Source organism: Tyto alba, unplaced genomic scaffold, assembly GCF_018691265.1.
Source record: "Tyto alba isolate M040663 unplaced genomic scaffold, T.alba_DEE_v4.0 Super-Scaffold_10, whole genome shotgun sequence".
Classification (NCBI taxonomy): Eukaryota; Metazoa; Chordata; class Aves; order Strigiformes; family Tytonidae; genus Tyto; species Tyto alba.
The window spans coordinates 11,321,198-11,349,043 of NW_024881262.1; the positions used below are offsets into that span (position 1 = coordinate 11,321,198).

At 39.4% G+C, this 27,846-nt stretch overlaps 1 protein-coding gene across 1 annotated transcript in view; it reads left to right on the plus strand.

Moving 5' to 3' along the window:
• ABCC5 (ATP binding cassette subfamily C member 5) overlaps window positions 1-27,846 on the plus strand; it is a 51,047-nt gene that overhangs the window by 10,514 nt on the left and 12,687 nt on the right. The window contains 19 exon segments of the mRNA XM_042795072.1: window positions 7,491-7,648; window positions 7,871-8,026; window positions 8,774-8,921; window positions 13,627-13,860; window positions 13,973-14,146; window positions 15,444-15,591; window positions 16,090-16,238; window positions 16,892-16,999; window positions 18,770-18,805; window positions 18,807-19,115; window positions 20,584-20,655; window positions 20,783-20,907; window positions 21,531-21,603; window positions 22,153-22,356; window positions 23,027-23,170; window positions 24,981-25,083; window positions 25,793-25,977; window positions 27,053-27,199; window positions 27,537-27,666. Of these exon segments, the coding sequence (XP_042651006.1) occupies window positions 7,491-7,648; window positions 7,871-8,026; window positions 8,774-8,921; window positions 13,627-13,860; window positions 13,973-14,146; window positions 15,444-15,591; window positions 16,090-16,238; window positions 16,892-16,999; window positions 18,770-18,805; window positions 18,807-19,115; window positions 20,584-20,655; window positions 20,783-20,907; window positions 21,531-21,603; window positions 22,153-22,356; window positions 23,027-23,170; window positions 24,981-25,083; window positions 25,793-25,977; window positions 27,053-27,199; window positions 27,537-27,666 (2,803 nt within the window).

The window sequence follows — 27,846 nt, forward strand, 5'->3', positions numbered from 1 at the left end:
GTGTACAACCTCTGAATGAATCCTATATCCTTTGATTACAAAATCATGAATACTGCTTCTAATGCAAAACAATAGACATGGATTCATGTATACCAGAAGCCTAATTAGGTGCACAGCTGCTAATCAGATGCATACACAGCAGCTACCATTGCAAAATCCTAAAGTGAACACTACATGACAAACTGCGTTTCTTGGATTGCAGGAATAAATGGATTTGCCAGGGGAAAGTTTAGAACATCTCATGTGAGTGCTAATGCTTTTCAGAATTCAAGAATGAGGTCCAATAAGCAGTGTTCCTGGAAGAAGCTGATACACTTGTCCTCAGCAAAGACTCTGTGTGCATCAAATGCTCAATATAGTTGACTAAAGTATTAAGGCTCATCACACAATGTATGCACCTTGTTTGGCTACAGAGCTCCAGTATCAGTACCAAGCACAGCTGGAAGACTTGTGCTCTAAACTGAGGATGCATAAGCTTTGAAACCATGACTCAAATCCTATTTCAATTTCTGCTAATCCTAACCCAGAAGAGCAACTGCAGAGGTCTTGTTTAATGTAGTCACATGTAAAACACTGTTAGAGTGAATGGCTGGACTCTTGTGGTAAGTCAGAGCATAATTCTGAACAGCTAATTCTCTTTTCATTTAAGAGAAATATGGCACAGCTGCACTTATTCCTGCTTTTGGATATATGGTTGGTGCTGTAAAGAGCTGTTTTTCCCTGAAGCAGAAGCTGGGAAGGCAGCAGAGACTTGAGCTTTCATTCATACTTCACTTGTTAGGTGGATGAAAGTGGAGTCCCTAACTTCTTGACTTAGTTCATTGCAGCAGTCCTGGAAGCTGTAACCATAATTTCTAGGCATGTAAAGGTATCTGGTGGTCTCATCTGTGTGAATTCAGCTGTGCTGTTTGTACTTTGCAGTCAGTGTATGCAAGTGTCTAAAGGATCAGTGCCTCCTCCCTCACACCCATTGTCTGTGATCTAGCCCAGTGTCTGCTCCTTGCTGCCTCTCCGTTGGGGAGACAGCTGGTATGGGTGGATGGCACACCAAACTAGTCTCAAATAGGCTCATGTTCTAATCAGGCAGGGTACTATAAAGCATTCTAACTGGGAGTCTAATGCTACAAATCCCCCTGTTAATACTTTGTAGATTATGTACTGCATCAAATGCAGTGAAAGGAAAAAAAGGAAAATTGCCTTAGTGGAAAATAATGTTCATAGAGCACTTGCTGCTTCACTAAGCAATGGTGGATTTGACAATGTTTGGACCCACAAATCTGCTTAATTTTTAGATGCTCCTGGGTTTGGTAACTTCCAGAAGTCTGGATAACAATGCTTTAGAGGTTGCCTGTGCCACCTGCAAAAGCAGTGTATAAAACCCCTAACTACTTTTAAGTGGGGTTATGCTTGGAAAGAGCCAGAGGAATTTCTATGAAGAAGGATGTAATTACAACTTCAGAGCACCTCTTCCTAGACTCTTGTTTTATTTTGGTTTAGTTATCCTTAAGCAAACTGGAACAGTTGATCCTATTCCTCCCCAGCTCATACAAACTAATAACTAATGTTGTTTTGAAACACTGGTCCTTTAATGAAGTCTCGGAAATATTTTAAAATTTATGTTCATTGCAGAGTTGTAATATGGAGAATGATTTAAGCACTGAGCACAACTCATGATCGTATAATTCTCCTTCTCCCCATATACCCGCCTAGTCCCAAGCTCCGTTGTACTGGTCTGCTAGTTTCCACTTGCCTCTCCTTACTGGGAACTTGAACAAAGGAGTGGGGAGGCCCACTGAGCTCTGCCTTCTAAATGCAAGAGGTGGGAGTTCCTGTTCTGGAGCACTGCCAACACAGAGTTCTTCGCTACTTATATAAAATAATTTTAACTTCAGGTAATAGTAAATCAACCACAGTAGCTTTTGTATGATGTATCAGCTGCAAGGATTAATAAAATAAGATTTTATATGTCTGCTCTAGTTTCCTGTCAGGTAGCATTAGGACCAGAAGAGATGCAACTTCTTCCTGGGAATGATCTGACCCCTGGAAGATGATCTGCTTAATGGAAGAAGAGACAGTAGTTTGGTGGGTGGGGTTTGGGTCATATGTTGACTGCATACACATCAAATTCTTTCTCTGCAAGATGAGTAAGGGATGGAAAAATCAGTTTTGCTTGGTTTCCAGGCTTGTCTGGTTTTGCTGCTATCATCTAATCTTACAGTTGTCAAACCAATAAATTGCTACCTTCCCTGTTAAATACAAGATGGCCTGTGTGAAAGGCTAGGATCTCACTGGTTTTTTTTTGTTTTTTTTCTTCCCACATACAACACAGCTGCCTCCTTTCTCTTCACTTACTCCCTATCCTTGAAGATAAATGCCCACTTGGGCTGCTTAGCAGGTTTTCAGAAGTGTCCTATTTGAGTTTGCTTGCCTTTCTGCATAACATTCCTGATACTCCTGTGCTTCCTGCAGAACTTCTGTCTTGCTTACCTCTGACATCATGTATATTTGACAGCTTTGTAGCTTGCTTCCTAGAGTTTCTATATTTTCATGGCCTTCTCACATGACCTTGCTATGTGGATTGTGAATTTGATGCTGCTCTCTAATTTAACGAGCAAATATTTTTCCTTGCCCTTGAACAACTTGTCTTCTTTACCATACCCAGACTTTCTGTCTTAACATGTATTAAGCCCACCATGTTGTCTTTCTGGCTCTTATGTTACCTTATGTGCTTACCGTTGATGTGACCAATTCATTGGACAAGGAAATCATGGTAACAGGTGCTGGTAAAGTTTTGTTCTCTCAAGTTGGAGAAGGCCAGAAGGGGCATGTATGCTCTGTGGTGGCAGCACCAGCCATGCTTCTCTTTGCCTGTGAGCTAGCTGTGGAAGTGAAAGAACAAGACAAGATCATGTGTGTAGTGATAGTTGGGGATGGCCCTCAGGATTAAGAGTTGTAACTCTTTTCTTCATCTGTTAAATTTTGCCAGTCATCTGTTGAATCAAATCAGCCTGCACCCAGGTGTGTCACAGCTTCATGAAATGTGAAGTGTAGAACCATTACCCTCTGTTAGGAGTTGCCCGTGGCTTCAGAAACACTTTTTGGAATCTGTCAGCTATTAATAACATGCTGGGTAAATGATTGCTGTTGCCCTCTGTCATGCATTTAAGAAGCCATGATATGCGTATCCTATGTGAGTTTAATTCACTCATTTTTAGTCCATTTATACATTTGAACTTTACAGCCTCCTATGACAGAATTCTAAATTTAAGTATGCCTTTTATGAAAAACATTAATTTCACTGAGTGTTCCCAGTTCTTCTGTTGTAAGAACAGTTGGTGGTCATTTCGTAGTTCTCCATGCCATTTATGACTTTATGGACCTATCAAATATCTGTACCTTATCTTAATTCCTCTCTTCTATCCAGCTGAAAAGTCTTGAATTTATGCTTGTGTGGAAGCTGTTTCAATTGCAACTGTTCTTATTGCTTTTAGAAAGTAATTTAAAGTAAAATACCCTTTTTGAACTGAAGTGACAGGGGACTGACTGGTGATCAAAAAAGAGGCAAACTCTAGCTTTTTTAATTGTTATGATAATGCTTCCTGCATTATTCTTTGTGTCTTTTGTAACAATTCTTCATTGTCTTTTGGCCTTTTTGACTATGCTGAGTAGTGAGCTGCTGTTTTTAAAGAACTGTCTCAATGTTTTCTGTTCCCCTTCCCCTCCCTCCTGGGTACTGATACATGATTTAGGTTTGTTTTGTTTCTGTGGTTGTATCACCTGGTTCATTGCTTGCATTAGTATATTAATAAGTTACTGAATTAGAAAAAGTGCCATCTGATTTCTGTTTGATAGAGCAGCGATGATTTATTGGACATTTCTTTCAAGAGCAGTGCTGGAGCCTGTTATATCACATTGCTAATGACTTCTTCAAGGTTTTAGTTTCTAATAAAACCGTACACACATGCAGGCAATCGGGATATTGCCAGTTGATGAACATCTGAAAAAATAACAGGAATTCAGAAACCTAAATTAATACTGTTGAGGTGGTTGCTAGTTTTTGTACTTCAGTCTGTTGCTCTAGAAATGCATTGTAGAACTACTCAGGAGTCTCATTTCTTCCTGATAAACTCTATGCTTTCATGATTTTCTAATGTGACACAGAACTGTATGGTCTTTTGTCATGGTTTAGGCCTGGTTGGCAGCCAACCACAATGCAGCAGCTCGCTCTCCCTTCCGCTCTGGCAATGAGAAGGGACAGAGAGCCAGGCTTGAGGTCCGAGATAGGACTGGGATGGGGAGAAAATTCCCCTTTATGGTCACGAGCAAAAGGCAGACTCGTTAGGGGAAGAAAAAAAGAACATACATTTATTACAGACACTAACAACACATAACAGTAGGACAGTGAGAAGCATTGCCACACCTTGAGAACACCTTCCCCCCACCCCTCCCTTCTTCCCAGGCTCAGCTCTGCTCTCGATATCTCTACCTCCTCCCCCAGTGGCGCAGGGGCAGGGAATGGGGGGTGCAGTCAGTGCTGCCACTTCCTTCATCTTCGGTGAGGGGAGTGTCCAAAACTTGTTACCCCCTGCTCCATCGTGGTCCCCTTCTCACAGGAGACAGTCCTCCACAAACTTTCTCCGACATGAATTCTTCCCATGGGCTGTAGCGTTCCCCACACTGCTCCGTCATGGGTCACTAACTTCCTCTGACTGGATTCCCTCCCACGGCTGCAGCCCTTCCCGAGCTGCTCCGGCGTGGGACTCCCCCGCATGCTGCAATCCTCCCAGCGCTGAATTACAGCAGCGGGGCTGCCTTTTCCCATGAGACCCCGGCCTTCTTCAGGCACAGAACCTTGATCATCTGAGCAGGAGCAACAGGCCATAAATCAATGTCTGCTCCACCGTAGATCTCCATGGGTGGCAGGGGGGGGCCGCCCTGCTGTCTCACCACAGGGTACAGGGGGGTCTCTGCTCCGGCACACCTCCCCCCTCCTTTCTTCCTCTGTTCCTCCACTGACCTTGGTGTTCACGCAGCTGCAGCAACTCCTCCTCACCAGTCCCATTGCCCGTCACCACGTCCCTTCTTAAATACGTTATCGCAGAGGCGCAGCCGATTGACTCCATTTCCCAAACAGAAGTGGAGCTGACGTGGAGCTGGGGGAGCTTCGAGAAGCTTCTCACAGGGTGCCGCCCCGATAGCCCCCTCCCCTGCCACCAAAAAACTCCACCACTAACTCAACCCAGGGCATCTTTCTGAGAATCTTAGTTGCACAGTACAGTAATACATTTGTTTCTTGATAGTCGTACGTGTGGGATTTTGACTACCTTGCCAAGATAGAGATGAGCAATGTTCTTGACCAGCCAGGGCTTTGTGCTTATTCTTGCCTATGTGGGAAGATATTATACAGGCCTTTTAAAATCAGTGCCTTAGTCTTTTATCAATGCATCGTTTCCACCTTTGCTGAGAGAATTCTGTTGAGCAGCTCTGGAGAGTTTAATTATTTTTCACAGTGAATGTTGAAGAATGTTATCTTTGGACTGACTAAAAATACAGTATCATGCAGCTGTGCTGTCTTATTAAAAAGTTATTCATGTTTGTAAGTGGTGAAAAACTTCTTTTATGCTGATAAATACAGTTTTGGTGGTTGTGTTTTTTTTTTTTTTAACTCATAGATGCTTCTTTTGTGCTCTGAAAAACAATGATTCTGTAAATAGCTTGTGGCATCATTTACAAACAAGCATGTTACCAGCATTAGGGTGTTTGGGCAGATGTGTCTGGGGCTCTTGCAAAGGGCAACTTAACAAGGTAGCTATAAATTCCTCTGCGATAACCAGAAAAGCAGAACTTTTCCCCACTACTGAGTCTTTGACACATCTTTGGCAGGTCCCTTATCCTGATTTGGTTAGATTTAGTAAAGTGGTATTGCCCTTGGTGAGTCAGTAATTTAATATAAATTGAGTGAGAAGTTTTCTGATTCAGATTTCAAGCATTGCATATTTTTGAGTCACTCCATGTGTCATAATGTTGTAATGTTCTTTTGTTTTCTTATTACTTTGCTATCTTATTTTGTAATCATAGCTTTAGGTTTAGTGAATAAGTTTTTTGAGATCAGGAGCATGGATTGTTGACAATATGATTAGACATTATTTAAGTACTGTGGTTAAATAAATAAAGGACAGATTTATGCCATTAGCAATTTCATGTTCTTGTCCTTCATAGGAGTGGAAGCTAAGTGTCTACATCTAACGTGCTACATGCTTACATGTTGAAGTAGTAGAGACTAAGTCTCTGATAAATAGTGTCATTTTTGACAAAAATGACATGATGTGAAGTTAACTGTGTGCTTACTATTGATATGTATTTAGTGATTTGTAGATACTGTGTTTTTAGGAGGCTACAGGGCACTTAAAGTTGCTGTTTTCAAAGACATAAAATAATTTTGCTCTGGTAAAGCAGCTAATGAGAGTAAACATAGTATCTGCTTGTGTGACAGCCAGGAAGATTTTTACCTGGGAAATTAGTTTTTTCCACAAAGTAGCTCCATTTCAAAAAACTAGAATGCCAACAGTAGAACCAGGTAACATGGCTGTGCAATAAATGGTCCATTAAGTTAGCACAAGCAGTAGTGAGCCCTCTGTGAATATAGATAGCAAGCTAATCTCCTCAGATAGTTTTGCCACATCTGGCTTCTGATCAAAAGATTTGCTTGAACTCTGCAGCATTTTGACTATGCCATATCATTGTGATTTCCTTTTCCCTCTTAGGTTAGCATTTAGGTCTGCATTTCACTAGGGCTGTGGAAAAACTCCACTGAGATAAGGCTTGCTTTTTAAGTGGTTGTTAATAAAGTTGCTGAGCTGTTGAGAAGTGTGGCTGGGAGCAGATACAATTGCTATCTTTGTTCTTTTTAGTTTAGAGAAAAAGAGAAAAAGCAGGAAATGGGATAAAAGAAAATATAATTCTGCCTAATGCGTATTTGTTTTTTGATCTAATCCAAGGTATTTTTGGAGAAGGGAGTATAGTAGTATTTCAGAAAATAATTTGAATTTTCTGTGGATAAAAATATCTAAATTACACTAAGAGGGTGTAAATTCATCAGGAACATATGTTTTAATTTCAGTGCACAAGCCAGTCATTGATTTCCTGAACTGATGTCATAGGTACTTGATTTTGCAGTTTTTCTTTCTTGTATTTTCTGTGACAGGTTGCAGGATTAGTTTGGTCTATCCATTCATCCTTTGAATGCACAGGCACAACACTGGTGCTAATTTATGTTTCACACATGCAGCAATCTAATGCAAATCTAGAATTTGTGCCTTCCACGTCTTCGCTGCCAGGCTGAAGCCTGTCCTCCAAGACATTTAAATGATAGTGACTGCTGATGTGCAATAATTTATAGGAGAGAGAGATGCAAAGTTGCTGGAGTCAGGGGTCATGGAGTTTAAACATAGTTTTGAAGTCTGACTCTGCTTTCTTTCTTGTAAAAGCAGATTGAATGCCAGGATGCCTTGGAAGCAGCTGCTCGGGCAGAGGGCCTGCCACTGGACACCTCTGTGCATTCCCAGCTGAGAATGCTGGACGAAGAGCATCACAAGAGCAAATACCACCATGGCCTGAATGCGCTGAAACCCATACGGACTACTTCCAAGTAAGTCTTTAGGCTACAGAACTGATACAGTGTTTGCTTTTCAACCCAATCGCAAAGCCGGATTGCAGCTGTAGGTCTGTTGACTGATACTGAAAACATCAGAATTTGTTTAGCAAGTATGACTGGCGTTGGCTATTTGATACTTGCAATGAGAGGAGGCTTTGTTTTTTCTGTTTCCTTTTTCATTTGTTTATGTTTTTTTTTTTTTTTTTTTTCTTTTAGACACCAGCACCCTGTTGATAATGCTGGTCTTTTCTCCTGCATGACCTTCTCCTGGCTCACTCCTTTGGCCCACAGAGCATACAAGAAAGGGGAGTTGTTTATGGATGATGTATGGTCTTTATCAAGGCATGAGTCTTCAGATGTCAATTGTAGAAGGTAGAGACATCTTGTTCCTTATTATTTTCTTGCTTCCTTTTCTTCATATGTTAGTTCACAGGCAATGATATAGTATTGCTCTAGAACAGCAGCACTGATATTTTGTTCTGCTTTTCTCAGAACAGTGGAATTTAATTTTGTCCTTCACAGACCACTTCTTCCTGCCATGCTGTTTCTGTACTCTTGCTGATTTCAGTGAACTCAGACAATCCTGTCTCCAGGAGTGTTTTGCAGTTGGTTTTCTGGTTTTTGCATGTCTTCAAACTATTTTTTTATTAAAACAAAGTTCTTTCCCAAGGCCAAAAAAACCTTTTGCTAAAATAATGAAAAGAAATGCTGACAGTATTTGAATATTTGAATATGGGACAGATCTCGTGGTCAAGCTAATCTTTTGTGGCTAATGAGAATTTTTCTCAGGTTTTGACTCCACACCTATTCTTCCAGATCAGCAAAGAAAGACCATGACAAGTCAGAGTGTTAAGATTGCCAAAGAGACTCCAGACAAAGCAGAAGGCATTGTGTTTTTCATCCCTCTTTTCTGTAGAAGTAACACAACATAGACATTTCAAGATGCAGATATTTCTCTTTACCTCACAAAATGTGCCATGCATTTATTTTTCTTGATATCTAGTAATTTTTGTTGCTCTGAGCTAGGAAGTACTTGGAATTTACATAAATAAGTACCTGTGGGTTTGTACCTTCTCTCATGGTGAAAAATTTATAACATTAGTCTTCTGTTTTTATTAGGCTGGAGAGATTGTGGCAGGAAGAACTGAAAGAAAGTGGGCCTGATGATGCTTCTCTCCGGAGAGTTGTGTGGATTTTCTGCCGCACCAGGCTCATCATTTCCATAGTGTGTCTGATGATCACTCAGCTCGCGGGTTTTAGTGGACCAGTAAGTAATATCCATCCTTTTTTTAAGAACCCCAGAGGGCTCCATCTCATGACCAACTGTAAAATCTTACGGTTTCATTGCAGAATCACTTAAATGTTTTGACTAGCTAGAAATTTTGGGGCAAAATTCCAGAGTGATTCAATAATCCAAGATAGGTTTTCTACAGCTGGTGGATCAGTTGCTGAATACCGAGGCAAGTTCTTGAAGAAGGGAGGGGGAGTTTAGGTATATTGGAGGAAATACACACTTGATTTTTCTCTTTGAGTATAGTTTAAAGTTCTTCCTTAACTGGTATGTGGTCTTTTTGCATAAAATACTTATGTGCAGGTCTTTTAAATGTGTGTGTGTGTTTTTTTTTTTTTTGTTTTGTTTTGCCTTTTTTTTTTTTTCTTTTTGCAATTCTGTAAATCTATCTTGGAAGAAAATTCAGTCTGATAAAACACTAATCCTAGATTATTGGCATTAATAGCACAGTCTTCAAGGAATGGAACGAAACGATTTTATTAGAGCACTACTTAAAAGCTAATGTGAGCAGGTCTCAAGAAGTCTGTGGGTATAGTCTTTACTGATCCTACAGAGAATGGTCAGACAGGTTTCGTGTAGAAGTGCTAGAGTACGTTATTGCCTCTAGGAACTGCTGCTGTTTGTTGCTATGAGTCGTAATGAAGATAACAACATATGAGACTTGACATTCACACCATTTTTTGTCACCTGTTTGTTGCACGTGCTGTGCAGATTTACAGTTGAAATTTTGACTAAATTTATTCTCTACACATTTCCCTTGAGGAGTAGGAGCAGTATTACTGCTAGTAGTACACGTTTCAGTGTGCTGGTAAGCTGAAGGTTCATTTCTTGGGTAAGTACGCTTGGGTGCACTGTTAGGTGAAATGTCTTTTTAAAATGTTTTCTTGCTTTTAAATGTCTTATCAAAATGATGTTCTGCTTTTTAAACCTTTTTAAAGTTTGCCTTGTTTCATGTAATATGAATAACAATAAATGTTTCTGTGGTATTGTTTTCTTGGTAATAATTTCTAGTAGCTTTTATTATAAAATATACGAACATACTTTGGTAATTAACAATAGATCATGTTTAAGGTTTTAACAGCACTAGCTTTCCCCAAGAAGAGCTTCTGTCATTGTTTCACTACAGGGCTTTAGTAACTACTTTTACCTTTAGCAGACAACTTGCAGCAGGGTTGCCCCTAATTTCTGTAGTTTAATTTTCTCAATTTGTATCAGCCAAACTGCTGATAGAGAGAGAGCAGGAGGGGAAAGAGAAAAACAAACCAATGTGATGAGGCTGGGGGCTATCGCTGCAATGGATGTTCAATTTGGATAGTTTAAAATTATCTATAGACATTTGCCCATTTACAGGCAACCTTATTAATTTCTCTGAATAAGGAACTATTCCCTCTTGGTTCCATCGTTTGGCATGAAAAATAAGTCCTTACCATCCCTCCTCCCTGTTTTTGAAAATGGCATGCCTCATAGATATGCCTATGCTGTCTCCTCAGAAGTATCAGTGCTTTCTTGTATTGTTACACCCTTTCAGTCACCTGAAGGTGAAAAGGGAGATCAAGAAAAGCACTTGACCTTGTATATTGGTGAAAATTATAAAAATGGAGTTAAACACTATTAAGCTTCAAAAATTTTAATTGAATGTTTATGACCTTGAAATGCTACCCAACAGCTGTGGCTTTGCTAATGAGCATTATGATGGTTATAACTGGAGAGGAGTTGTAGACTTCCTTTGTAGTTTTTTTTCTGATATCAGATAGATCCTTCAAGGGTCTTCCTTTTTTTTTTTTTTTTTTTTTATTTTGATAACTTCTGCATCTGGCACATATCCAAACCCCTAACCTGGTGAGACAACTGCATGTGTCAGACTGCCTTGTAATAACCATCAGAATGTACTAGTATAGGTGAGATACTATTTATCTCCAGTGACTATTTGCTACCACTTGATCAGCTACCAAAATTTTCAAGTTCGGGTTGAGAAGCAAAGAAGTTTTTTGATAACTAAACATAATCAGTTTAACTCCAGGTCTGAACAGTGTACCTGTTTACAACTGTTCAGGGCTATTCTTCCTGTTTGGGAGATGGGGAAACTTGCTGTCTTAGTGGAGTACAGCTTGACAGTTTAGTCAGTTATTGGAGGGGGGAGTGGTAAGCTATTAGAGGTAAGTTTCCTGATTTCCCAGTTGGCTCCAGTTGCAGCCTGCCCTGTGCTGTAGCACGCTGGCTGCAGCAGGGATGCCGGCACTGCAGTGGGACCAGTGACAGAAGCTGTTCTTTAGAATTTTCAGGATGGCTGTTTTCTGCGTCAGAATGAGACAGTCCTGCTGGGCAGAGCCAACGCCAAGAGCGAAGGTAAGGTAATGTTTATTCAATGGGAATGCTTAAGACAGCCGAGCAGCTAGTACCAACTACTACGGTAATAGTCACAGGAGTTCCTTTTTCCCCGTTAGCTTGAGTTTTAGTTTTTGTATTGTAATTTTCATGTTTTGTAAGTAACTTTATGCTGGGTTCTTGTCATTAAACTAGTATGGATTCAAATAGTATGTGTTCAGATGTAAACGTTAATTCTGTGTGGCTTTTTTCCCCTCCCTTTTAAAAATTCTTTAATCTGCTGTTTCCTTTTTTCTTTCTTCCGGACAAAAAAAATGGGGGTATAATGTAAGCTGGTCTCTATTTCATCACGGGAGATGCTGAATCTATAAAATAGTGCTGAAAAATTGCGCTAAAAAGTTTTGGGAGGAATGAGACCCCAGGAAACATCTGCTATCTTTATACATCCTCTCTTGGAGACTTTCAGCAATGCTGTGGTGTGCGAGAAAGTGCTTGCAGTCTGCGACCATGCTGAGTTACAGCTCGTGAGGAAAAAGGGGGATTTTCACCCCGATTGCTCAGTGACTCGGTTGCATATGTTGGATTGAATACTGGAAAAAAGAAGTCAGTAATCTCCTTAGTAACTGCAAATCAACTTTATGCAGTTGTGGTCCAAACAGTCTATGTAAAACTAAATCCAAGTAAGGAGAAAGTTGGAATGCAATAGATCTGTGAATGTGAGCTCCTCACATTTGTTCAGGGATCAGTATGTCAATTTTCTTAGTGGCCATTCTAGAACCTGATGGACATCTGGCTTTAATTCACACCTGTGAAAAAGAAAGAGCAAAATTATTTACAGCATGTTTCCTTGGTTCTGACCTGCAGAATTATTTTCCTCAGAAAAGATGAATTTGATCTCCATTTTTTTCTGTTATTTGGTGCTGGGCTATACTTATCAATACCTTTGCTGCAGTAGTGGGGTTTTGGTTTTTTCCTCTCTCTTCAAACTATACAGAACTCTTATTTGCTAAACTTGGTTTAGCCAAGAGGACTTCGACGGACTGTGATGTGAAAGTCTTCTCAAATATTTTCTTTGGTCTCAGATTTTTTTTTTTTGTTGTTGCTTTTTATTGTCAGCAAAGGTAATTCTCTGCTCTGTACTAGCGTATCAAAAGCACCAGTATCTTAAATCATTATTTGTTGAAAAGCTCTCTAGGAAATCTTTTGCTGTCTGTGAAGCCTTACTGTAGGATACTTTTTAAAACAGATTTCAGAATTTGTGCAGCCTCAGAAGCCTGCTCTGTTGGCACCTGCAAGTTTGACTTCTTTTGGACTTCATGATCAAACACTGTTCTGTTTTTGTATCTATAATTTTGTGTGTAGTTTCAAATCTAGTTTATGTTAGAGGCTAAGACTGACTGTTAGATATTAGCTCTTGATCATTATCCTGTATGTGCAGATTGTATGTTTATACAATGCTCTACCTGTTGTACAGTGTTTTTGAGATGTTACCATTTAAGATGGCACTTTATTTCAAATAAAAGCCTATTGTTTCGCAGTCAATAGTATTTAATATTGCTGGTGATTGTGAGTTGTATGATGTTATATTGTGCCGTTGGACCACAAAGAGCTGGAGGTGGGAATCCATGGTTTTGGGGGCTGTCTTCTTTCTACAGGTGATGTTTGAAATGTGATTCCTGAGGTAAAGTGTTTATGTTTTTGGGGGGAGAGGGTATGGGGAGGGATTGAATGGTTAATTTTTTGTCTTTTTTTTTTCTCCCCTGTCCCCAATGATTTGTGGTATTGCGTACCTTGTGCTTTCTGCTTGTTTTTTTCTTTACTATTAAACTGCTGATGTTTATTTCCAGGAATGTTTTGCAAATGTCCTTCTCACTCTTCCCCTCTACAACTGTAGGTACATTGTTCCTTTTTATCAAATAAGCACGTTTGAAGCAAACCAAAGATAAAATAAAAAAGGTCTTAATGTCATGTAAAGGAATGTTTCTTAATGTGCTCAGATGTATAAGTAGTGACTATATTTTAAAACTCTTCTATATGATAATGCATTGCTTTCAGCTAACTGACAGATTTATGTTAAGTTAGAAGACACGGAGAATTAGAAGTGTGCTTTGAGGAATATGATTGCAAATTAAACTCTCTTTACTTCCTAAATTTGACTCAGTTCTTGGCTCTCAGCAGGGCTTTGTTACAGTATTTCTTTTATTGACACCTTTTACTTCTAGAAAGAAGATGCTTTCTATTTCAAATGGCTCTTTTAAAAGCAAAGTAGCCTTCTTATTTCTAACTTAACATAAAATTGTTGCATGGTCTTCTGGGATGATGGGGTGTTCATGCAAGCTTGCATTTCTTCCTGTAGGCATTCGTTGTGAAACATCTTTTGGAGTATACCCAACAGAGTGAGTCCAACCTGCAGTACAGCTTGTTTTTAGTTTTTGGCATCTTTATGACGGAAATAGTGCGGTCTTGGTCCCTTGCACTAACCTGGGCTTTGAATTACCGCACGGGGGTTAGACTGCGTGGAGCTATCTTGACAATGGCATTTAAAAAGATTCTTAAGCTGAAGAACATCAAGGAGAAGTCTCTTGGAGAGGTAATCTGCAGCATCATTTTAGAACTTGCAGTGTGAAAAAGGGTGTGCAGTATATTCCTTTGAGAATGAGCTGTGCCTTAAATCTAAATAACCTGTTATGTGTATTTTTCAGCTCATAAATGTATGTTCCAATGATGGTCAAAGGATGTTTGAAGCTGCAGCAGTTGGCAGTTTGTTGGCTGGGGGCCCTATTGTGGCCATTTTAGGAATGGTTTACAATGTGATTATTCTGGGTCCAACAGGCTTCTTGGGCTCTGCTGTCTTCATCCTTTTCTACCCAGCAATGGTGAGTTGGAAAGAATTAAGACTTGCTTCATTTTTATTAGGTCAGACATATATATAGTTCTGAGTAGAAGTTGTTGAAATGTGCTAGATGTAGCCCGTTTATGGCACTGTATGTTATTGAAGGTGTTTCTAAAGATGGTGAATGAAGCAGAAATTTGGAAACAGGAAGCATAAGATGATAAAGAAAAGTAGAAAATGGAAATAGGAAAGCTGATAGATTTGACTGAGATAAATACGCATAGCTAAATTAAACTACAGAATGCTCAGGTGCTTGTGCTTGAGTCGGGAAACACACAAGGCCTCCAGCTTGCAGTACAGGAGCTCACCATGTCTGGGAGAGAGTGTTCTTGGTTAGTTATGCCTGCCTCTACTGCTGAGCTGTGAAATAGGCTAGTTCAAGCCAATATCTTCTTGCCTCTAAAATGTCCTATAAGGCTGCTGAAGATTTCTCACTGTATTATACAAATAATACAAATTTTAAAAAGCATGGAGGCCGAATACTGTGAGGTCCAGTTTCATCCAATTTATCTGGCCAACAGTAAGGATTAAAATAATGGGAATTATACTTTAAAGAGGGGAATGAGGAGTGGAGTTTAATCATATTTATCAGTTCTTCTCAGCAGTCCTTCTCTATTGATGGGGACTCCAAAAGAGGTTGCGGGAGTCTCAAGAAGGGCAAGGACCTGAAAACTTCCTAAAGTAGTGTGTTGGTTTTAAATTTCAAACCAGAAATGGGATGATTGTAAGAGCAGAAGATGCTTAGAAACATGTGAAAACCTATTTATTTTTAGAATGTTTTAGTAAAAATGTTAAAACTATATTACCACCTTCACAGCACTGGCATATGGTAGAAATTGATCTGGCGGTGCAAAGTCCAGCTCGCTCTTTTTCCTTATGGGACCAGGTTAAAAGGTTGGCTAAATTGGGTTTTACTGTTCATTTACCATGAGGGTCAAGCTGTTGTGTCTTTCAGTTAATGTTTTTGTATTCTTTGTGCTTCAGAAACTTTAACAAATATGGTACCATTCGCTGTTGGTAAAAGTGCACACCTTTATTTCACTTTTATTTTTGCTGAAACTTGCTATTGTGAATTTAGCGCTCAGTGCAGTGCAGGTGGGGTGGGAGGATATGAATAGTGTTTCCAGCCTGACTTTTATGTTAGACTAACAGTCGCCTTGTCCCATCCCTGAATCCCGTTTTTCAGATTCAAAATTGGCTTTCTCTGGTAATTAGGAGTTGAATGTACTTGCTCTTTCTGAGTTGCCATTAATGTTGCATGGTGTTGTCTTTTGTTTCAGATGTTTGTATCACGCCTCACAGCTTATTTCAGAAGAAAATGTGTATCAACAACAGATGAACGTGTGCAGAAGATGAATGAAGTTCTTAATTACATTAAGTTCATTAAAATGTATGCCTGGGTCAAACCATTTTCTCAGAATGTTCAAAGTGAGTTCACACAATCTGTAAATGTTTTTTGTGCAAATGCCTCATTGCTTAGTAGCCTGGTACATCCTCCTAGCTTAGTACCATAGATGTTGATTTATGTGCAGTGTAATAATACTTTCATCCTTCAGCCTTCCTATTTGTTATGCGTGATGGGTTGGAGAAACGGACCTGCTTCTAAAATCTCACCTTCTAGCATAATGATGTTTGTAGCTTGGCACAGTTCTCAAAGTTTGTTCCGTTTTTATCATTTAAGAGATGTGCTGGCTGCTTCATTTCTAAATAAAGTAAAAAGACCTCTATTTTTAATGGAGATTTATAGACCATTATAGTTTGCTTCTCTGTAACTGCAGCCTTTATGAGAAGGTATATAATGTGATAAATGCTAAAGCGTAGAGCTAGGCCTCTCCTACTCGGTGTTTATAGTGCTGTGGTAGTGTCTGTTGTATATGTACTCCCCAAATCATACTTCTGATCTGGTGCCTCTGTTTATGTTTCTAGAAATTCGTGAGGAAGAACGTAAAATCTTAGAGCGTGCGGGCTACTTCCAGAGCATCACTGTGGGTGTGGCTCCTATAGTTGTAGTCATTGCCAGCGTGGTGACCTTTTCTGTCCATATGGTCCTTGGCTATGATCTTACAGCAGCTCAGGTAACTTACTGCAGTGTTGAAAATATTCTTTACAATACTGCTACAGTAGCTTTTCTTCTAAGTCATTTCTCTTCATCATACTGTTTGCTTTGTGGCTGTGCCTGTGTGGCCAGGCTGTAGCCTTGCTCACAGACGTGAGTATCTGATGGGTGTAATAGCAGCAGATGTAGTCTTATATTTTGCACAAAAAGCTTTCAGCACTATTTCAGTCCTGAACTTCCCCAGAACAGGTTTTGAGCTGAATGTAAACGAGCACTGCACTCCTGTTTGCTATTCAGGTAGGACATTGGGATTACTGGATGTTTTTGTTTTACAGTGTGCTTGGATGCAATTACCAGAAAAATCTTAAAACCAGGATTTGAACTTGGGTCTTCAAAAGTAATAGACTAACCCAGAATTTTCTGGCTGCTGCTTTTAGTAGACTTACAAACACTGAAGGGGTCTGTCTTGGTCTGTTATAAAGCACTGGAGAAAGAGTTGGGTAGATCTGCTGTTTTCTGCTGTTCAAGACTATGTTGAATATTTAAATGGTTATTCTTGGACTGTGGGCCTTTTCTATGGCTTTGAACTGCTGTTGTGACATTTCAGCTTTTAGAAGCTTGGAGTTGTATATATATTATCTCCAAATGTGATTTTCTTTGTCTCACTTTTAGGCATTCACAGTGGTCACTGTCTTTAACTCAATGACTTTTGCTCTAAAAGTAACACCTTTCTCAGTGAAGTCTCTGTCTGAGGCATCTGTTTCTGTTGACAGATTTAAGGTAAGCAGTCATTTGGCCTTGAAGTTTTAACTAAGTGTGGAGTGTTGTATGTGTATAATAGAGGCTAAGGGAACACTTGGAAGGTAATGTTATTTTAATGACTGAGGAGTACTTTTTCTGTACACTTAGCACTTCAGATTGTTGGATTCTGCAAAAGAGATACAAGTCTACTGAAGGAATATTAGAAGTTCAATATAATACTAGTGTGGGAAGCAAAATATTCTTATTTAATGATTTTAGGATTTTGATGTTGGCCACTGTAAGAGAATACAGGAGTAGATGGCTCACAGTATAGTAATTCTTAAACTCCCTTTTAAGACCATCTGCATACAAAGACAGTGCAACATGTCTGCAATTAAATTTCATGCTTTGCTAATGAAACTCCTTTAGGAAATGTCATGTGTTATGTAGGCAGCTTTGCACAAACCAGTAGAGTTTTATTTGCAATCATGAAAAACTGAAGTTTTATATTTTCGGATGAAATTAAGTGACTGAAACTCCACTATATGAATGAAATGTAGTTGTGATCTGGTGAAACAGAATCTATGGCAGAAAATTAAAACCCTTATAACAGACAATCCTATCTCATTCTTCAATGCCTGTGAAGTGAATACACTGTGTGTGTACTTTAGTATAAACTCAGAGGACAGGCCTTAATTTTATCTTCTCTCTTGAAGGCAATAGTACATTGCACAGATTTCCAAATAGGATTCCACAGACATTGACAGATATATGGATTCTGTGTAAAGCATTAATGAAACAAATCTGGGTGTGAGAAGAATGGAATCTGTAGAATTATTTTGAGATCCCATTGCTTTTAAACACTTTTATTTCCTCTTTGGAGTCACCCTAAATCAGGCTTTCTTAAATCCAAATGCACTAAAGGGAGTTTTGGCAGGGGAAGAGAAGGACAGAGGAAATTGTAATATCTCCCAGTTTGACTGTAAATAGTGTAATCTGTGTAGGGAGTGTAACACAAGGTGGAGATACTCTTAACATGTCACTAAAAATGTAACTGACTTTTTGGCTCTGTAAATGGGTATGAGCTTTCTTATGAATGTTACTTGGGCATAGCAATTTTAAGAGTAAATAACACTGAGAATTGAGAAATTTTTAATCGCAAAAGGCTTCTTAGTTCAAAACATAAACTATTTAAGTGGAAAGCATTTTATATTGTAATTAATCTGTGTGAAAAGCCTCTTCCTAATCTGTTGATTGTAATTACTGATGGATGTGGTGGAAAACATGATACAATGGACTTAATGACTTCTTATTGTCCAGCAGTGCAAGATAGGTCAGCTAAATTTGTGTGAGTTAACTTTTTCCCAGCAGAAAAGCTGAAGGGTAAAGGCTGAAGTTAAAAGTCATTCCATCTCTTTCCATAATGATTTGGTGTGCAGGAAAAGTCAGCCACTTTCCCTCAGTGACCTCTCCTCTCCAACCCATGCATTCTACTTATGTGTTTTTAATCTGGAAATTACAGAGCTGCAGTTGCAAACAGTGTTAAAAGAATAAGGCCCTCACATATTGCATTCAGAGTATTGCAGTTCTGTAAAAGTCTTAGTGTATCTAAGTGCTTCCACCACATCCAGGAATGTCCCGGCCACTTAGCAGGCCTGGAGTTAGTTTACACTAATGAGCTACCTTTTGCTCTTCAGCTTCCTCCTACTATATAGCCTGATGTGTTTTGCTGCGTGAGTGTGCCGTAGGCTTGTCTCCCAGTCTTGATCAGGTGTCTCATCTTTACACCTCTCTCACAACTCCTATCAGAGTTTATTTCTAATGGAAGAGGTTCATATGATAAAGAAAAAAACCAGCCAATCCTCACACCGCGATAGAGGTGAAAAATGCTACCTTGGCTTGGGACTTCTCCCATGCCAGCGTCCAGAGCTCACCAAAGTTGACCCCCAAAGTGAAAAAAGAGAAGAAAGTCACCAAGGGCAAGAAAGAGAAAATGAAGCTGCAGAATGAGGGACAGCAAGCTGTGCTGGCAGAGCAGAAGGGCCATCTTCTAGTGGACAATGATCCTAGCCCCGAAGAGGAGAACAAAATCATCCACCTGGTTAACCTTCGACTTCAGAGGACTCTATACAACATTGAATTGGAGATAGAAAAGGTAGGAGAAGAAAGGAGAAAACCCAAGCTTTCAAAAGGCATCATTTTAGCCGTCCCTTGGAATAGAGATGTGTATTTTTGCATGAAATGGAGCATATTGCTTTTGTGCATTCTTGTAATATCCATGGCAACTGCAGTATCCAGGATGCAGTGTCTGATCTTGATGTAAGCAGCTGTGCCACTTTAGCAGGCTAGATCTTTGCTAACAGCCTGTGAAACAACACAGGTGTATAGCTTTCACATCTAACTGATGGTTTTGCTGTTTGTAGCTCTCGGTACAGTATATGAGCCATTGAGCTTAAAGAATTGGCAGGGCACCAGGGGTATCAGTGGGGTATTGGTGGATGGTGTATTCCTGCAGCTGTCTGATAGTTTTGCAGGGTTTCACCTGCATTCTGGGTGAACGCTTTAGGTGAATAGGTTTTCTAATGGAGCATAACAATGCTTTTTATTGAAGAATGTGCAATTTTCTTCCCTGACAATTTTTGTATGGTAGAAGGACACACTGATTTTCAAGAATTTAGAAGCAGTTGGAGCCTTCATTCCAAGATGGGTAAAAATATGTAAAATGCCAAAGAAAAAGCATTGATCTTAATACATGAAATCTACAAATATGAAAGTTTTGCAGTCTGGCAGTTGGGTGTTGTAGCAATGGGATCCATGCATTAATCAAGATATTTATGGTTAAATTGTGTCCTGTAGTCATATGGGTAGAGGGATAGTTTAAACTATAAAAACTGTATATTTTAAACTTTGACAAAGATGCATATAGTTTAAAAGAGTAGCCTTGAAAAAGGAGTACATAGTTACTTGAAAATGTAAAGGCTAGTCTTCTGTCAGAAGTTTGTAAATGAGAGGAAGCCACCAGTGTGTTTCACAAGTGGCTATATACCCTTTTTGCCCACTTTACCTTTTTTTACAAAAGGAACAAAAATAGCTTTGAATTAATAGTTTAATGTGGGTATCAACACACCCATTTTATTGCGGAGAAATGCTTCAAAGTGAGTGGATTCTAGCCTTTTCTTGGTATGTGTTCCTTAGCAAGCTGTATCTCATAGGCAGGGAGTTTTACTGGACCCATATATCCTAAATTCTGATTTTCTTTCAGTGTTTTCCTCTTTATATCTTTCCTTATTACTCTCAAAAGCATCTTGGTGCATTCTGTTTAGGCAAGCTGTGGTGCTTTTGGCCAAGAGCAGCATTCTCTGGGCCTGTCAAAGGGAAGCTGATCTTAAAACACGTTCATTTTTACCTGTAGAGTTGATTCTGTTTTAGTCCACTGTGGTATAGTATTCACTCTTCATTATTTGAGAGTTAAAACTGTCTTGCATTTTTTGTCTGTAATGTCCCTTTTCAGCTGTCATTAATGTCCAGCTGTCCCCTTGAAGGTACTAAAGGTAGCCCAAATTCTCATAAGAGTTGGAGAGTGTAAGAAATGACTATCATAACTTACTGTCTTTTCTGCCTAGGGGAAACTTGTTGGAATTTGTGGCAGTGTGGGGAGCGGAAAAACTTCACTTATCTCAGCAATTTTAGGACAGGTGAGAAATTCTGTTTTGACTACTTCTGCTTTTCTCTTTCCTATCTCCTATTTTGCTTATACTCTATAGAAGAAAATAAATTCTAAACATGGAATAGCATAATTTCACAGTTTATCTTTAATTTCAGATGACCCTGTTGGAGGGTAGCATTGCAGTAAGTGGAACATTTGCTTATGTGGCCCAGCAGGCCTGGATTCTCAATGCTACACTTCGGGACAACATTCTTTTTGGCAAGGAATATGATGAAGAAAGGTTTGTCAGAACTGTTTGATTTACATGAAAGCTTAGTAATTCTTGGCCCAGGTGTGGGAAAATATAATGCAGAATACACTGCGGTTAAAGCCTATGTATCTTTTTAGAGTCTGCCTTTAGGACTTCTTTAAGTCTCGTTGAAGACCCTGCAACTCTTGCACATGGTCACTGTGGCTGATGTCTGTCAGTGGGTCTGTCACTGCTTATTTGCAGCGAGGGCTGTACCTCATGCTGGAATAGTGTCCGATCCCTATTTTTAGCAGCTGCCGTGGAGCAGCACTGAAGTGGCATTTGCTCTTGCTGTCTTGGCTTTGCTCTCTTTAAACACAACAACTGCTGTTTGCAATGTACTGGCACCTTCCATGGCACTCCCCCTTCGGAAGTGGGGGCCTTCCCTGTGCCTGTGCTCGCTATCAGTGGAAAGAAATTGCCTTCTTACCTTCACTGTACTTCAGAAGTAGGTGATTAATTGTTACCTCAGTTTTCTCCTGGGAATCCAAGGCAGATCATGTGTTTTAGGCTGCTGGAATGTTTGCTATTAGTGTAGAAAGTGAGGTAATGCTGTACTAGCTAGATATTTGGGGAAAAAAGCTGTTCTTACTGCATATCTAATTGTTCTTTAGATACAATACGGTGCTGAATGGTTGCTGTCTAAGGCCTGACCTAGCCATCCTTCCAAACGGGGACCTGACAGAGGTATAAATTTTGCTTGTAGTAAACTAATTAATAGATGGAGAGAAGTAGAGTTTTGGTTTGGTTAGACTAGAATGGACTAGGCTGGGGTGAGAGGAGCATCAGTCTGGTGTGCATACAAGCCAAGCTGTTGAATGCACCATCTTGAGCTGAGCTTATCAATGCATGCCCTGGGCTATTGAGAGTTGTTCCATGGTTTTGATTCAGATGCTGGCAATTTGGGAGTTTTTTATTGTGTTGTAAATTTAGCTGCCTTAAAATAGCCAAGAAAAAAGCATGGCTACAAAAATAGTAAAATAAGCAAAAAACTACTGCCACATTTCAAGCATATTAACCTTGACTTTGTGAAATGTGTTATGCATTCAAAGAAGTGGACACCTAAACTAGAATGTATATATGTATTAATATATAATTATGAGGGGCGTGTGTGTGTATATATATATCTCTCAATAAAAATATTATGGTCTGCTTCATTCCGGTCACCTCTTGAGCTCTGAATCTCTGTGTTGCATGGTGCTGTAGAAATAAAATAATGGGTGTGTGTCCGTACAGATCGGGGAACGAGGGGCTAACCTGAGTGGAGGACAGCGTCAGAGAATCAGTCTGGCTCGAGCCCTGTACAGTGACAGGAGCATTTACATCCTTGATGATCCCCTTAGTGCCTTAGATGCTCATGTTGGAAATCACATCTTTAACAGTGCAATAAGGAAGCACCTGAAGTCAAAGACAGTCCTTTTCATCACTCATCAGCTTCAGGTACTACATCTCCCATACTTACTTTCTTGGACTTGCTTGAAATACTGTTTAGTCAGTTGCCTTTAGAATGGAAATTTCTGTGCCCTGACCTGTTACAGCACAACCCTGTCTGTCTGTAGGGTGCATGGTTTATGTTTACGAACTAGGTTTGCAAATATGCACTGAGCACAATCTAATTCTTTATTTGATACCGGTGCTGCTTGTTGTCTTATCTGGACTGATAACACATGGCTAAAGAAAACTTACCAAAGAAATAAATAACTTGTTCAGAAACACTCTTTCTAACTTGCTATAAAGCTAGTTCATCACATTGGAAAAACATAGATTTGGTGTCAGTATATCAGAATGGATGTATTCTGAGACTTTTTTGCTATCTTCTGTACATAGAGATATTAATATTTAGTATATCAGTATTTGCAATGTTTAAGTATCCTGAATTGTGTCTTCCATAACAGATCGGTTTTGGTAGAACATAAAACTTTTTATTTGTGTACAGTGACAGTAATTGTGGTGCTCTAGTCAATGCAGGACCTTTAAAAATCAGATGTTTGCTATTTTGGAAGAGATGTATTGTATGCAAATGTCTATAATTTACTGAAAAGGATTGTGTGGGACTGTGTGATTATCAGCCATAATGATAAAGACTTGTTCTCACTGCCATTTTCTCCAGTATCTTGTTGACTGTGATGAAGTGATCTTTATGAAAGAAGGCTGCATTACTGAGCGAGGAAGTCACGAGGAACTGATGAATTTAAATGGGGATTATGCAACTATTTTTAATAACCTACAGCTGGGAGAAACACCACATATAGAGGTAGCTGTTTGTTTATTTCAAAGTGGTCTGAATGATGACTTTTCTGATGAGATAAATGAAATGACATAGTTGGAAGACTGGAAAATGCCTTCACGTGTTCATGTGTCGATCTGACCAATAGATTTCCTGTAGAATAATCTGCTTTGTTAGCAGTTTGTATTTGCAGTCACAGTTAGTATTTAGTGAATAGGTAGTAGAGAGGGCTCTGCCATTGAGCTCATGACTTGACCATGAAAGTAATGTATCGTCTCCTCTGGTGATGCTCAGAGCAGGAAGCTTGTTGTCTCTTGTTGTACACCTCACTTCTTAATTTACTTCCAAATTAGCACAGACCTGGACCAACTTTTGTCTGAAAGTTATTCTGATTTGTTATTTCTTTTTCACATAGGGTGTGACTGAGGCATAGGAAGTGACACAACGTGACAAAAGTTAGATGTGACAGCTTTTTGGAAATGTAACTGAAAATGCTATGTTTTGGGAGGCTTTGAGACAAAAAAAATACTGCTTGACACTGCTTCTGTTATGAAACAATGGCTGCAAATGCAAACTTGGATTTGTGCTGTAGTATTTTAGTCAGTGGAAAAAATGTAAATCTAGAAAATAACAAGAACCATTCTGTAGGACATTGAATTTAAAATTTCAGCAATTTCATTTTTCCCACCTTTCTCCTGTTTGTTTCCTGAGGTTATTTTTTGGAGTAAGCAACTGTGCTTTTCTTTATTTGATGATGATTTACCTCTCTAAGTGTTGTGTGCATTTTCTCTTAGTAAAAAGAGATTAAAAAGCACATTAGCAGTTTATTTGTTAAGAGATAAGAGGCTCCTTATTCACAAGCTGCAGACGTTAAAAAAAAAAAAAAAAAAAAAAAGGTTTCCGAAAAGGTAGCATTGTGATAAATAAGCAGATACACAAAGTGCTTGGTGAAATTTTCTCCTGGGAGATGTTAGTGAAAGAAGGAAAAGAATATAATGCATTACTCTGCATATCCTTTCTGAGGCATGAAGATGATAGTTCTGCCATTTTAAGATTACTGTAATGACAGTTAATAAGAGATCTCTAGTTTGTATGCTTGGCTGACCTTCACTGTCTCTCTGTAAACACTAGCTCATAGAAGGAGTATTAATTTGCATTCCTGATGGGATAAGAAGAAATGGATGGTAAAGTTAGATTCTCTGTGGTTTGACATGTGTGAGATGTGTCTTCTCGTGTAAAGTGTGGGAAGAGGACCCTGAGGATGCTGTGTAGGGGCTTTCAGTTAATGTAGGCTATCTCTGGACAGGTAGTAACTTCCATTTGTGGGAAAGTGGCTGGGTTTAGAACAGTAATTGTGTGTGCAGCTTACTGTTTGGACATTTGATTTCTGGAAGACCAAGTTAACCAGATTTTGTCCTTAAAGACATTTCCGGGGAGTTTTCCTGAGTGAAGTACTAGGGTGTTTGGGGAAAAAAAAAGCCTCCTGATAAAATTGAGTTGTTTTTACAAGGGACTGGGGATATTGTATTTTTCTCTCAGTAGTAGGGGTGTCATTCCTCTACTGTGTATGCACACAGTGTCACTGATTCTGGAAATTAACCTTGCACACTACCAGTACAGCTTGGTAGCAGTTCAGATTAATAGAGGAGGAGAATTTAATATACCAGAGTTGGCAGTCATCCATAATAACAGCGAAGTTAATATCATCCTTGATATGAATGCTAAGATATTGAAAGCCTTTGCCCTTAGAAGGCAGCTTATAAAAAGTTTGGGTTCAGATATGAAAATGTGAAAGCAAATTACTCCCGTTATGTTTAGTGTCATTGTTTTCCTGCAGATTAATATAAAGAAGGACACGAACAGTTCACTGAAAAGACCCCAGGATAAAAGTACCAAAACAGGGTCTGTGAAGAAGGAGAAAGTTGTAAAGAAGGAAGAGGGTAACTATGTAATCAGATTTCTGGCTATAACTATTCTGTACACCAGTAAGCTCTAAACATTTGCTTTCAAAGTGTATTATGAGTGTACCTCTCAGGTTTTGAAAGATGTCTCAAGTCCTGATCAATCAGTGTGGTTGATAGAAGACAAGCAGTGGGCAAAGAAGGTTCATTAATTCATTAAATATGTGTGCCTGCACAATGTTTTTAAGTTCAATCAGGCTGCCACTGATCAGATGCCATTGACACAAAGGGGCTTGTAGCACCCTGTCTCCCACACCACCTCTCCCTCCTGTCTTAAGAAGGCAATGTGTATAGCTTGGTACTCTGAGTCCTAGGCAGGACATGGTATTTATGCATGAAGAATTGGAAGATGTGACTGCTGTCTTGTGGTTCTCTCTGTTTAATGTTAACTTTGAGTTTAAGTAGGCTTTAAAAAGCAACAGTGAGGCTGACACCAGCCTAGTATTTAAGTCTGTGCTGATTACACTTTTTCAGACATACCATGATGTGAATGATTCTGCAGATGAAATGTGACTTTCCGAAAAACTGTTTGAACCATTGAGTTCTACATATTGAGTAATGTCTGTGTTTCTGAAAGTACTCTGTACATTTTGAAAATTACTGTAGTTTCACTGATGTTCACAGACTTACAGAAGTTTCATGGAACAGCTTTCTTTTCCTCACTTCCTCCTTCTCTTCTGTTTCACAGGCCAGTTGGTCCAGTTGGAAGAGAAAGGCAAAGGCTCTGTCCCCTGGTCTGTTTATGGTATCTACATTCAGGCAGCTGGAGGTCCCTTTGCGTTCCTCATCATCATGGCACTGTTTGTGCTGAATGTGGGCAGTACAGCATTTAGCAACTGGTGGCTGAGTTTTTGGATCAAGCAAGGCAGTGGAGTAAGATAAATAGCTTTTCTACTCCCTTGTGTCTAATGGGCAGGGGGATTGCTCTACTAGACTAATCCCAAGCAGTCCTAGGAGACCAAATGGTGCTTCCTAATTTAAGCAAGTTGTAAGGCTCCCTTGGAGGTGATATCACTAGAGAGCTCATCTCCAAGAGAGCTCCACTAATAAAGATACAATAGCTCATGTGGTTTTATACTGCCCTCTTGTTTCCTTGTGTTAGTCAAATAAAGGAAGTAAAAACGTGAAAGGCACCAACAAGCTGCAGGAAGAATTACTAATTTTAGTGCTGGTTTTTGTTTGAACGTGACCTTACATCTAATGGGATAATCATATTAAAGTATGTGGCTTTAAGTCAAATGACTTTTGGGAGTTGCTTCGAAGACTGTGGTGAGCTGGGATGATTTGGGACTTTTCCCACCCTAGGGGCTTTGATTGCAAGTCTTGTTGCATTTAAAATTCAAATATAACTGCAAGATTTTTATTTTTTGAGTGGGGGGGAACAAACTTAACCTCACAGAAGAAATAATGAAGTGCAGATGGCCAACTATTAAAATAAGCAATGAGGTCCTTAAATATAGTTAAAAGATTAAAAAAAAAAAAAAAAAAAGAGAATGAGAATGTACAACAGTGTGACAGTAAAGAATTTACTGCACACTGCCAGAAAATAACAACTGTATTTGATAAGAAGACAACGTACAACCTATCCAAGGTGAATATTACTGTGTAATAGGAGTAGTGGTATGCAAGTAGCTGGTGTTGTTCAGAAGAACACAAGAAATGATAAACATGAAACGAGAGATTAGGAATCAAATGAAGTATGTGTTGTGATATTATTTTCAAAAATATTGTAGAAAAAAGGCCAAGGGCAACAAATCTGCAAGTCAAGTATCTCTGCTAGGGAGAACTTTCTGAAGTATCCAAAGATCACTGAAGTACTTTATTTAAAGAAGAAATATCGAGTATGGTGGGAGGGGACAGAGGACAGTTAAATTCTACCATGTGTAATGTGTACATGATTGATCCTTGTGGTAACTAACTATTCACTGTAACCTTGAATTTTCTGCAGAACACCACGGTGACTTTGGGAAATTATACTGTCATAAGCAATAGCATGAAAGATAACCCTCACATGCATTACTATGCTGGCATCTATGCACTTTCTATGGCAGTTATGTTGATTCTGAAAGCTGTTCGTGGCGTTGTCTTTGTAAAGGTGCGTGCCAATGCCTTTGTTTTTGTTATTCCCCCTTCCTTCTGCATATTGCTGTCACTGTGGTTCTTTTGGTCACCTCCCAAGGGAGATTTTGAATGAGAGGAAGTCAGATCACGGATTGTGAGGTTTCCATAAGTTATCTCTTGGGGCTGTACCGTGCCTTCTGTTAAACTTCTGCCCAAATTAATAGCTTCCTTCCAGTGGTTGGAAGTGGAGAATGCAAGAAAAAAATATTATGATTGGAGAGAGAAAATGAGCAGAATGTTTTGGTCCTTGGGGGCAGTGACAGGAAGGCAAACATCCTTTCATAATGCTGCAATGTTTTCTACCTTGTCAGGGAACTCTCAGAGCATCCTCAAGGCTCCATGACGAGCTCTTCCGACGGATTCTGCGTAGCCCCATGAAGTTTTTTGACACTACACCCACTGGGCGGATTCTCAACAGGTTTTCCAAAGACATGGATGAAGGTATCTCACTGCATGCACTGTAAATCCCACATTCAGACCTCCAAGTTACCTCCTTAATACTCTCCAGTCTCTTGCTGTTGGGCCAATCGTACCCTATATTTATTGCCAAATGTGTACTTCTAATAGACAAAACGGGAATTGAGACATACCTGGTTATGATTCTAGAAGGCAGCCAATACC